The 12,408-nt window shown below is 40.8% G+C and overlaps 1 protein-coding gene across 4 annotated transcripts in view; it reads right to left on the minus strand.

The window, feature by feature from the left end:
• herc2 (HECT and RLD domain containing E3 ubiquitin protein ligase 2) overlaps nt 1–12,408 on the minus strand; it is a 64,693-nt gene that overhangs the window by 26,640 nt on the left and 25,645 nt on the right. For all 4 annotated transcript variants that reach the window (XM_081381173.1, XM_081381170.1, XM_081381171.1 and 1 more), the window contains 15 exons: nt 12,233–12,360; nt 11,760–11,955; nt 10,789–10,916; nt 9,983–10,296; nt 9,753–9,904; nt 8,567–8,758; nt 6,793–6,980; nt 6,494–6,686; nt 6,192–6,374; nt 5,903–6,087; nt 5,567–5,714; nt 5,223–5,419; nt 4,860–5,090; nt 3,664–3,802; nt 2,339–2,485 (listed from right to left, as the gene is read on the minus strand). In XM_081381173.1, coding sequence (XP_081237299.1) covers nt 2,339–2,485; nt 3,664–3,802; nt 4,860–5,090; nt 5,223–5,419; nt 5,567–5,714; nt 5,903–6,087; nt 6,192–6,374; nt 6,494–6,686; nt 6,793–6,980; nt 8,567–8,758; nt 9,753–9,904; nt 9,983–10,296; nt 10,789–10,916; nt 11,760–11,955; nt 12,233–12,360 — 2,721 coding nt within the window. The remainder of the gene's footprint in view (nt 1–2,338; nt 2,486–3,663; nt 3,803–4,859; nt 5,091–5,222; nt 5,420–5,566; nt 5,715–5,902; nt 6,088–6,191; nt 6,375–6,493; nt 6,687–6,792; nt 6,981–8,566; nt 8,759–9,752; nt 9,905–9,982; nt 10,297–10,788; nt 10,917–11,759; nt 11,956–12,232; nt 12,361–12,408) is intronic.

The raw sequence follows: 12,408 nt of genomic DNA on the forward strand, positions 1-12,408 counted from the left end.
GTTCCTGATATTTTGTGTTTCTTTCAAGACATTATGGATAAAGGCAGGTCCTTTTCCACGATTAAGGTCTACCTTAATCATGGTAGCTGTTGCGTGTTCTTGCTCTCTTCTCACCGATTGCTCTTGTCTGCCTCGTTACTCCTGCTGCAGCGTTGGTTTGAGTCTGTAAGCTTTGTGTATCTTTCTGTTTTGAATCATTATTTACTATCATTCATTGTTGTTTATACTGCTAAATATAACTTACTCAACATCACACATTAACCTGACATCACTAACTTCAATCTAAATCGTTATTGCTAGCACAACACGCTAGTAATTCGCTAGCCTGTTAGCGTGCCATCCGTCCGCTCTTTCTTTCTTTCTTTATTTAATTTAATTTTAATTGTATTTTTTTGCTCTTTGCCAGTCACCAGAAGAACGGTCTCCATGGTGCTGGAGGCTCTGTCTCAATACCCCTTTGAGCCCCTGGGAAATATTTCCCTAAAGCTGCTGTCTTTCAAGACAGCTTTGCTCTTGGCCTTGGCATCAGCTAAACGTGTCAGTGAGCTACATGCACTCTCAGTCCATTCCTCGTGCACTAAATTCTCTCTTGGAGGAGATAAGTTTTTCCTTAAGCCTAATCCGGCCTTCATGCCGAAATGCTTCCCTGCGTTCACATTGGAGCTGTTAGAGCGGTCCGCTTTTCACCCTCCTCCTTTTACCTCTGTGGAGGACCAAAGGCTGAATGCCCTGTGTCCTGTCTGTGCCTCACAGACATATTTGGCTAGGACCAGCGCTATCCGGAAGACTGACCAGCTCTTTATTTCATGGGCACCCCCTCGCAAGGGGAATCCCATATCTAAGCAATGCTTCTCACATTGGCTTTTGGACGCTATAATTTTGGCATATGAATCGAAGGGAGTGCAGCCCCCAGGGGACATCAGAGCTCATTCCACGAGGGGCTTAGCGAGAGAAGAGAACTCTTGGGCTCTGTTTAGGGGAGTATCGCTGCAGGACATTTGCTCTGCTGCCAACTGGGCTTCTCCCCATACGTTTGTGCGTTATTACCGGCTAGATGTCACCAGAACCTTGGTGGCACATTCTGTTTTGGGGGTGGGGTCGTCTTAACCACTCCTTCTCTTATGTGTGCCACCACGTTTCATGTCATGCCTGTACACAGCAGTTATGGCGTAAGTATGGCGGGTTCATGATTATGGGACATGTCAGGCACCGCCCCCTTTGGGTGACCATCTTTCTCTGGCTTACAGAATCTCACTTTGAGTGTATTGGGCAATCGGGGAGCTGTCCATGTCTCTGTCCCATAGGTGGATCTCGAACACGAGATGATGAAAGAGAACATTAGGTTACTGTCGTAACCCCCAGTTCTCTGGAACATCGAGTGGAGACATCCACCAACTTTGCCCCGCTTACCACACGAGAAGCTAATATACTTACTGGAGAACAGTAGCGCATTCAGGCTTTATATGCCCGCAGGTAAGGGGGTGGGGCCTTACCTGGCATTGGCTGCGCGCTTCTGTCTGTTTTGCCAGACTTGGTGCAATTGGATGCTTTCGCAGAGGTCAGGTACAGATGCCCTTCCCATAGGTGGATCTCTCCACTCGATGTTTCAGAGAACCCGGGTTACGACAGTAACCTATTGTTTTCCAATTTATGGATAAAATAAGGTCTGTGATAACTTGACAATACTTGGACGTTTTGCTCTACAATGTTAATTATACAGTCAAAACAAAATTGCGGATTTATTTTAAATTTAAAGCTGTTGTTTATAAAAAAAAAAAGTGTTTTAATGAATTAATACATACATTTAAACTAGATAAGAACGTTTGGGGTTTAAGTGTGTGCAGTTTACGTTGTAGAACAAAATGTCCAAGTGTCATCGAGTTATGTTAACCACAGACCTTATTTTATTCATAAAATCAAAAACCGCATCACACATGACCAGCGTCGGCCAATAGAAAGCCTACGTGTGACGTACAACACAGACGCGCTACGCAGTTACACTACGTGAAATAGCTTGAGACCCAGAGAGAAGGAAATGAATAGTGGAATAAAGTCGTTATTTTTGTTTACTTTTTGCGCACAAAAAGTATTCTCGTCGCTTGATAAACTTTTTTGGGTGAACTAACCCTTTAAAAGCAGATAAAAAAAAAAAATCTACACATGACCACCAGGGGGTAGTGATGGGATACATCCAGACACAATTCTGTTCAAATCATTATCAGTACATTACAGTCAGTTTACAGATATGTAATCCCCATTGCAACTGCATTGGTGGTCCAGCTTTAAGTGATAAAAATGGGAACACTTATAGCACCACAGCATGAAAGGATCATTGCACCTGTAGGATTGGGGTTGACGTCTATGACGGCTGGCTGAGACAGGATCTGTCGGAGTTTGTCCTGGTGGGAGAGCAGAGCCCGTGCTGCCTTCAGGATGTACAGCCTGAGCTGCTGACACCGCAGCAAATGCACATCCACTTGATCAGCTGCAATGACAAACACATAAACCAGAATATATATATTTTCATACATAGATTAGTTTGAGTGGAACAGATGCTTCTGCATGGATAAAGATTAGCAAATTCATATAAGGGCTTTTCACACTGCACTTAAAGCAGCACTCAGTAGCTTCGGGATTTCTTCGCTGTATTCTCGCTTTTTGCTCGCAGGTTTCTCTCTAGAGCTCCCCCCACAGCTTCGGAATAGATATTTGACAACACTGTTGTAAAAACTCTTTGGTGATTCTCAGACACCAGAGGCTAGTAGATCATCGACATCAAAGCAGATGGGACATTCTTTAAAACATCTTCTTCATTCGGGTTCGGACAGCGTGAGGGAGCGCAATAATGACAGTATTTGAGCAGATTTCTTTTGGCCGTAAAGCAATTGTTTACATCGCGAGACCTGATATCACGCGAGACTTCCTGCCGCGGCGGCCGGCGGCCCGCCGTCTCAAAGTTGCAAGTGTGAATTTTCCGCTTACGGGCACCGGGGGGGTGCGAAACGACCACCATTCAACCCGAAATAAGTCATATAACCATTCCAATGACTCCGAAGCTGTTCAGTTAAGGTAAAAAAGTTACTTAGTTCACCTTTAACCCCATGTGATTGTCGTTCTTTAAACCCCCGGTAAAGGAATGATTCACACTTATATTTTAGAAGTGAGGTTGGCACAGCTTTTTTTTGGTGAAATGGTGCAGTGTTAGAATGTTACCTCTAGATGCATAGCAACAGACAACCAATCGCGTGCCTCATTCACATGCTTTGGGACAGTAACGGAAACACACCCCGTTGTATAAACAGTAGTTTTAGCACTTGAGGGGAAAAATATCAAACGGGGACAGAAAACACGACAATTGAAGTTTAGAAGAGACCGTTTCATTCTTATCTTTATAGTACAAAAAGTCCATTCAGGATAAACCTACAGTCTGCAAATTCTGGAAAATATAATATGAGGTTGCACAATGCTTGAGCCCTAATGTAAGCATATCAATGTGCAACGTTCATCCATAAGTGACACAGGCACTGCAAATATGCTAATAAGGACGTTAGCCCAGGGTTTAGGAATGTACAGTGTGTTATGGCAGCGTACGAATACCCAGGATTAATGATATTGGATCACATGAGAATAAAATTTGATTTATGACTGCTGCATGTGCTGTACCTGTAAGTCCTCTGCTAAGGGATTTCTTCATACGTTGTTTCTCCAGCTTGCTTCCTGCCAAGTTGACTAGCTTCGCCCACACCGTCAGCATGGGCTCACTGAAGGGCAGGTTTTGAACACTGAATGGAACCATGTGAATCTGCAAAAATTTAAAAACAGAAAATAAACATCAACCACAGAGATAAATGATGGTCATGTTTGGAAACATACTGCCCTAAATATATCTTCAATATTAAGTACTGTGTGTATAATGTGCATATTTTACACTACCATACCATTTTTCTTTTATTTAATTAAGTCTCTTACACTCACCAAGACAGCATATTTAGATGCAGTAAAACAGTAATATTGTGATTTCAAATAAATGTTTGCTATTCTAATACTTTATAAAATGTAATTTATTGCTGTGATGGCAAAGCTTAACTTTCAGCAGCCAATACTGGAATTTTCAGTTTCAAATGATCCTTCAGAAATTAAATTAATATGCTGATTTTATGGTTAAGAAACAGTTGTGTTGCTTAATATTTTTCGTGGAAACAGTGATTAATATCTGGAAGTTCAAAACAACTACATTTTTGAAATAGAACAATATCATGATATAGAAAAGCGACGATATGTAACGATGTAAACTATATGATTAGCAATATAGAGTTAGTTTTATCCAAGACTCAGCTTATTGTACAAGGTATAATCTACCCAAAAATGTACATTCTGTCATCATATATACCCTGATGTCTTTTCAAACCTATACGTTTTTCTTTCAACTTCCAAACACAAATGAAGATATTTTTTATGAAACCTGAGAGATTTCGGTCCCTCCATTTAAAGTCCATTCCTCTAAACTTCAAGGTCCATAAAAAAAAAAGTCAAAGGCATCGCAAAAATAATGAGTTGAGTTGTCTAATCTAAATCCAAGTCTTCTGAAGAGACACAATGGCTATATATAATGTTGAATATAATATATAGTAATGCAATGGGGGAATATTTGTGGCTCCTGATAATAATAAAATAATATGATAATAAAGTAATAATAATTAAAAGAAATCTTTATTTTGGCTTAAAATATCACAATAGTATTGTATCGTGAATTCAGTATCGCAATTTGTATCGAATCATGACATGAGTGTATGGTACACCACAACCATCCAGCATGATGAATGAATAGGGAGTAATACTGCACGTTAGCGAATATGTACCGGCTTGAGCTGACTGAGAAGGCAGACTTTGCAGTTCCTCATTTCGTGGAACTGAACAGTGATTCGTCCTTTAGGTGTGATGCGAGTCACAGTGCCCTCCCCATATTCCTCATGAACCACAGGTCCACCCAGGCGCAGACGGCCATCAATCCCCCCAATGACCGCCAAAACTGCCATCAGGCTGCCCACAGCAGGTGCTTCTGCATTGGGGAGGTAGTCTTCAAGCACAGCCTGATAGAAACACAGTATAGAATTCAAAATCCTCTAGCCAAGACTCAATATCAATATATGGCACCTTAAGTCATCATTTTACAACACTATTATTGGGTGACTTTTATTGAATATGATCAATTTCACTCATACCGCTTCAGTGTGTCTGCCTGCCATGACGTCACTGATACCACTGAGTTGTGAGTTAATGTATTCATTTATTAGGCCATTCCATTGGCCAAGGGAATGAAGTATACGCAGTAAGGCCACTATTTCCTCTGCTAGGGTACTGCTGTGAGTGGCTGTCAGAGAGGCTTGAGGACGGGACTTCCTCCTACGCATCGAACATTCTGTAAATCACAAAATGTAATAAATAAATAAATAAAAAGGTTAAGGTGACATCCTGATATCAGACTTTGCACTACCTTGAATCAAAGAATTTGAGCACAAAAAGTGAGAAAATACCACAATGAGAAAAGCAAATAAATGTACAGTACCCCTGAGAAGGGGCAGATCTGAGGAACAAGTGCTGAGCAGGCTTCCGAGGAACCCAAAGAGTTTCTCCACCAGAAACTTCATATCCTGTGAGCGCTCGGTCTTATCCCAGGATGGTAATACTGCCTGTAGAAGCCGTAGGGCAAGAATCTGCAATGGGGTGCGGAGAGTTTGATTAAGACATGGCACTAAATGGATCCTGTCAACAGCACTAATGTGAACCGCTCAGCTGCACTCATTTTAACCCTGTGGTATTCACAAGGAAAGCTCTCCTTCCCTAGATAAACCTAAGCAGAACTCATGATAAATGTTGAATGAAACCAGAACAGTGCTGGCACCTGTCTTTGTAGTGTGACTGCAGTGAAGGACTGGTGACCCTCCACGATGCGTATGAGCAGATTTATCCAGGCAGAGGAGCTCAAGGTACTGCACATCTGAGGCATGAGAGCTATACTGCGAATAAATCCCAGCGTGCACCAGCTCCTGTGCTGCTCAAGGGACACCAGCTTGTGAGACGAACAACCTAAAGAAGAGAGGGAGGAATGTGGTTAAAAAGGACCCTATAAAAAAATATAAATACTATGTGACATTTAATTATTTGATAAAAATTTAAAAAGAAACTGTTACCAGTTTTGTCATTGGCTCCGCTCTCAACCAGTATCCTAAGTTGACCACACAGAGTGCTAATGGCATCGACCTGCATCACCTCAGCATAAATCCCAGAGGATAGTGACAATGTCTTCAACAGATTAACTGTACTGGTCAACATGATCGCAGTAGGGTGAACACTCTTCTCCATCACCTCCCCTTCTGAGAGAATACAAGAGAGGTATATATTAATAAATCAACAGGTCGAATACATTAAAATAACAAGATTAGGAAGTAATTGTTGTGTTATCTGGAATGCCAGAGCAGAGTGCAGCACTAACCTGTGTCGTCCTCTGTGTCAGAGTCTTCAGTGGAAGGTTGGGTGGCAGGTGGCGGCTCGGCCAGTTTAAGGTCATACTTGCCCTCTTTGCCCATCCTGTAGGAATTGGTGCTGCTGGTATCCCACTGGACACGAATCCAGCCATCTTCTCCTAACTCCCCAATCACACGGCCTAGGCCTGGAGGTGGGCCATCCTACACCATACCATACAGGAACTTATAAGAAACTGACCTGCCATTGTCTGATCCACACTTCAGAATTCAAGTGTACACAAATGAAAACATGTCGAATTTAACACACCTGGTCTCCCCACTTCCAGTCAGGTCCTCTCATCACCCTAGTGCCGATCTTCATCATAGCTGCCAACTCGGGGCCGGAGGCGGGGAGAGGGGTGGGGGTCGTCTCCTTCCTGGACTCCTCGAGAACTGTAGCAGAGTCTCCATGAGCTACAGAGCTCAGCTCCTCCTCACTGCTGTCAGAGCTGGGACCTGTACAATACAATGCCGACACATTTGTAAGACTTGAAAAACTGGAGGAGAGGGTAACTCTGAGAAAACAAAGGAAATTAACATCTAAACTCTCTTGCTATATTAACATCCCCATTCTAAAAAACGATCACACTTGAGTTGATCATTCACCTGAAAATTCACCAAAAATCTATATGGTTTAATGTGAACAATTATCATACAACACTATACATGTTTGGCATCATTTGAAATGTCTCGGTGCGACTGGTACAAAGGTCTCATCCCCAAAGAAGTAAACCAAAAGGTAATTAAGTTTTTAAGAGTTTAGAGATATCTTACTTACAGAGGAGGGTGGATCTTTCATGCAAATAATATCCTGCCCTCAAAAGGTGTAAACTCTGGAGACAGTGATTCATGCAAATTCCCATTGTTAGCATATGTTTAGGTTTCATTCTTGATCTGGGTATATAAAGAAATGCAACAAGAGGCTCGGACCATTTGTAATGAAATTCGCCGTAATTCTGAGTGCCTTTCAGACACTCAGCATTACGTATTTCCTGAGTCAGGTACATCTTTTACTCAATCTCTGAGCATTTGATGTTGTTGTATTGATTGTCTTTGAACTGATTATGTAATTGGCATGATACACATACCTGACATAATAAATTGTTTACATTTGGATTTATTCTGACTTACTCTGAAATTAATAACTTTAGTAGATTACGTTGTATACATTGTTACCGCAAATCTCAGTCCAGTTTTTAGTGGAGCATAGGACACACCAACTGCGATTTTAGAGTTCCGGCTAATATTTGGCACTAACTCAAGTGTACTTGGTTTGTAAAGACTAAAAGGGAAAGGCAAAATGCTGCTCGACCAACCTAAATAGGGTGAGTCTTACCTCTGTTTAATGTAATGTTACTTTAGTTAAGTGTGTGTGGGAAACTATGGCATGACCAAACCAAAGCTATTATCAGAGAAGTAATATTGTTCGGCTTATATCTGTAGTCGTGGTCATGACCTCTGTCAAGTGTTCAAGTGTATACAACCAAGGGGGCTATACATATCTTAGATAAAGTAAGCGTGAATGCAACCGTCTAAGATATTAGCCAATTACCTATGTTTAGTGACCCAAAACTGATGAGTTTGTGAACGTGGGCCTACATAATATGAATGGCCGGTGTGAGGACCCTGTGCGACTTTGGTACTCGAATGAACAAGATTAATAAGAGTAAAGAGTTAAATAGAATAATCAAATGTGCTGCTGAACTATTGTATACATGGCCAATAACTAATTTGCATTCTAACCTAAATTCGAGGTTGTGACATAATGGAGTCAGATAAAACCACTTTGAAAATTCCACTTTGCCACGTGGAAAAGACAGTAACACACAGTAAACCTTCACCCGCTTTTCGAAAACTGACGTTGGACCGATTGGGCAGGCCTTACACATTCATACCAAGAAATACAAACCACACTAAAAACAGAAACAGAATCCCATCTAACCCTATAGAACAGAACCCACATGATCCCATAGAACTGAATCAATCTAACCCTATACAAGAGGGTCCCACTGCCCTAGAAAATAAAGAGAGAAGGTGCTAACCAATGAGTCGGAGAACACTCTGGGTGAGGGCGAGGGTGCCGGAGTTCAGCAGGAGGCTGAGACTGTTGGCTCCGTGTTTGAGAGTGAGCATATGGAGCATGGCCAGCAGGAAGCGTGCCTGAGGGATGGTACCCAGACTGGGGCCTGCTGGGTTCTCATTAGTGATGGTCTGCAGAGGCACTGGCTGCACACCTGGAGGAGAGGAAACAACAATCAGTAAAATGAAAAAACAAAATACTCTACTGTACAAAAAGTTCAGGGTCAATAAGATTTATTTATTTTAAGAAATTAATACTTTTATTTAGAAAGGACACAAATTTATTCAAAAGTAAAAGTAAAAATGATGTACTTTTGAAGCAGCACAACTGTTTTCAACATTGATAATAAAAAACATTGGTTTCTTGAGCACCAAATCAGCATTAGTGTTATTAGTACAGACTTCGGTACTGAAATTTTATTGTTGAGCAGAATCATAAACACTTCTGATTGGCCATTGTGTTCACAAGCTCATCGGATATGTCGGTGATTAGGTATAATGATTAACGCACAGGAGCGTTTAAGAGCACACAAAAGTGTTTGAAAGTGTTCTGAAAGCGGGAGTGTTTGAAAGCACAAGCAGGCGTCTATCTGCGGAACGGTCCACTGATAGACACCTGCTTTCAAACGCTCCCGTGTGTATCTGTGTAAGACCTCTGTGAAGAGCGCCATTGAAGTAAATTTACAACATGTTTTTGAATCACTGATCATTGTAGCCAATCACAAACATATTTAATGAGTATGCAAGCACAATGGGCAATTAGATGTGTTTATGATTCCGCTAAACAGCGCTCAAAGCGTCACATTTTTTAAATTTCATTACCGACTTGGTACGGAAGATGGTACATTTGACAACACTAATCAGCATATTAGAATGATTTCTGAGGGATCATATGGCTGCTGAAAATTAAGCTTTGCCATTACAGGAATAAATTAAATTTTAAAATATATTATTACAATTTAAAACAACTTTTCTATTTTATTATTTAACAATATTACGGTTTTGCTGTATTTTTGATCAAATAAATGCCACCTTGGTGAGCCTAAGAGGCTTCTCTCAATTTAAAAATAAATAAATAAATAAATAAATTCTAACCAACCCCGCACTTTTGTGTATAAAGATATTCTAGTTTTTGATCTTTAAACTTACCCAGCTCCTTAAACTTGACACTGGCCTCCAACAAGATGTTGCGGATGTTCTGGATGGCCCAGGCATAGAGTTTACCGAACGTCACCTCCAGCAGCATTCGGTTAAAAGGAGGAATGAGATCTACGTCCTTTAGACAGTCAGCCAGAGGCTCCCTATTGAAGCAAAGCAGAAATTACATGTAAACACAAGTCTGCTTTAAGTGCTATACATTGATAATATTTTGCACTTACCCAATATTGGTCCCTTCAGGTATGACTCTCTGCCAGCCACAGAGCATGGCATACTGTACGGAAGGCAGGAGGAAGTTTTTGGATGCCAGCTTAAGCATAGTGTCTATTCCCTCCAGCCGGACCTCAGCTCGCTCCAGCTGTTTAAGGAGGCATTTCCTCATCTTCTCCACGTCCAGTGGCTCCTCTTTCAGAGCAAACTCAACGATGGTGCTCATGAGGCTGGACTGAGAGAAGGAGCCCTGAACGCTGTGCCTTAACCAGCGATACTTCTGAACGCTGCCTATGGTGTTTAGCAGAGGCTGCCACTTATCCTGCTACAAGTTAAAAAATGCAAAAAATGTAATAAATAGTGCTGTCAAATCAATTTAAATTTTAATTACATGATATGCTTATTAATTAATCTAATTAAGTGTATAATAATATTTGTAAAGAAAAGCTAAATAAAAATTATTTAAAACATCCAAGACCCTTATATATATATATATATATATATATATATATATATATATATATATATATATATATATATATATATATATATATATATATATATATATATAGACACACTTTAAAATGACAAATTCCATAGAAATCCCCAAACTGTAATTTCAACTAAACAAGATGCTGTTGATGAAGAAGGTAAAGTAACTTTGAAAGGACAGCAACTATAGATATAACACATGCAAATAACACCTAGATGTCAGAGCAGCAGCGATGCAAGAGATATTTATAGATACAGCTGTGATAATCTCTGACAGATATGCATGATTCAATTAGAGAGTGAGCAAGAAAGAGAAAAGGCAAACCTTTGCAGATTTGACAGTTTGTTTCTTGTCCACAGGCGTGGGGTTGATAGGAGCAGGCGGCTCCTCATTGGTCCCTTCCCTCTCCATCTTACACTCCTCCAGATCAGCTGACTCTGACTTCTTAGGCACTGAGAGATTAAGCGAAACATGCTATAATTACAGACTGACCATTTTACACTGAACATTTAAAGGAACACTCCGACTTTTTGGGACTTTAGCTTATTCACAGTATCCCCCAGAGTTAGATAAGTCCATACATACCTTTTTCATTTCTGTGCGTTCTGTAAGTGTTATTTGACGCACCCACCGCTAGCCTAGCTTAGCACAAAGGCTGGATGTAAATGGATAAGGTAGCATACTAATCCCAATAAGTGACAAAATAATGCAAACATTTTCCTATTTACATGTTGTGATCTGTACAGTCACAGCGTGTACAAATAACAAGGCTATATGAGACAGAGACCATTTTTAATCGTATAAATACTGGGAATATATTCTCACTAGGCGTAGGAGCACAGCTACTTGGGCGGAGGGGCTACTTGGGCGGAGTGATTAGCGCAGCACACGAGACGCCCTGTTGATGGTTCCGTAAACAAAGTAGCCCCTCCGCCCAAGTAGCTGTGCTCCTACGCCTAGTGAGAATATAGTTCCCAGTATTTATACGATTAAAAATGGTCTCTGTCTCATATAGCCTTGTTATTTGTACACGCTGTGACTATACAGATCACAACATGTAAATAGGAAAATGTTTGCATTATTGTCACTTATTGGGATTAGTATGCTACCTTATCCATTTACATCCAGTCTTTGTGCTAAGCTAGGCTAGCGGTGGGTGCGTCAAATAACACTTACAGAACGCACAGAAATGAAAAAGGTATGTATGGACTTATCTAACTCTGGGGGATACTGTGAATAAGCTAAAGTCCCAACAAGTCGGAGTGTTCCTTTAAATTAACATTTAGACTAGTTACCCCTCTTTTTGCGACGGTCTCTGATCAGTTTCTGTGTGATCCTCTTCCAGCGAGGCTGAGAGCTCAGCAGCTTCAGTTTGGACACAATGGACAGGTCATTACTGACGGCAGGCCTGAGCTCATTAAACAGAAATCGCAGCCTCTCGATCACTGGGGCGCACACCTCTTTATAAGAGCGGCCCTGCTCCTGGTGTGTCTGTACCACACAGGAAAGATCACAGAAGAGATGGTCAAAGAGGTTGTTATGATGTAAATGACAAGGTGACATACCACGCTACACTTAAACACAGCTTAGACCTGGTATTAATATGTATTCAAATGTAAAGCTACTGTAAAAGGTACTAAAATTAATCTCTTGTAACCACTCATTTAAATTTAATCCTAAATGTGACAGCTCAAGCTGAATATTCCAAGGAAACGGGTACAATAGAATACATTTATTTGGATTATTTTGATTATTGCTCTTTACTCACTTTTATCAGAGAACACTTGGCCTGGTACACCATTCGACACACATCAATCACAGATTTGGGAAGGGACCTCTGTTTCCCCTGGTCTACACCCAAGGCATATTGATCAACAAGAGAGAGGGCAACATGACCTGCATAAGAAAACAGATTTTACTATTAATGAAAAAAAAAAAAAAAAA

Source organism: Scardinius erythrophthalmus, assembly GCF_964197995.2.
Source record: "Scardinius erythrophthalmus genome assembly, chromosome: 12".
NCBI lineage: Eukaryota > Metazoa > Chordata > Actinopteri > Cypriniformes > Leuciscidae > Scardinius > Scardinius erythrophthalmus.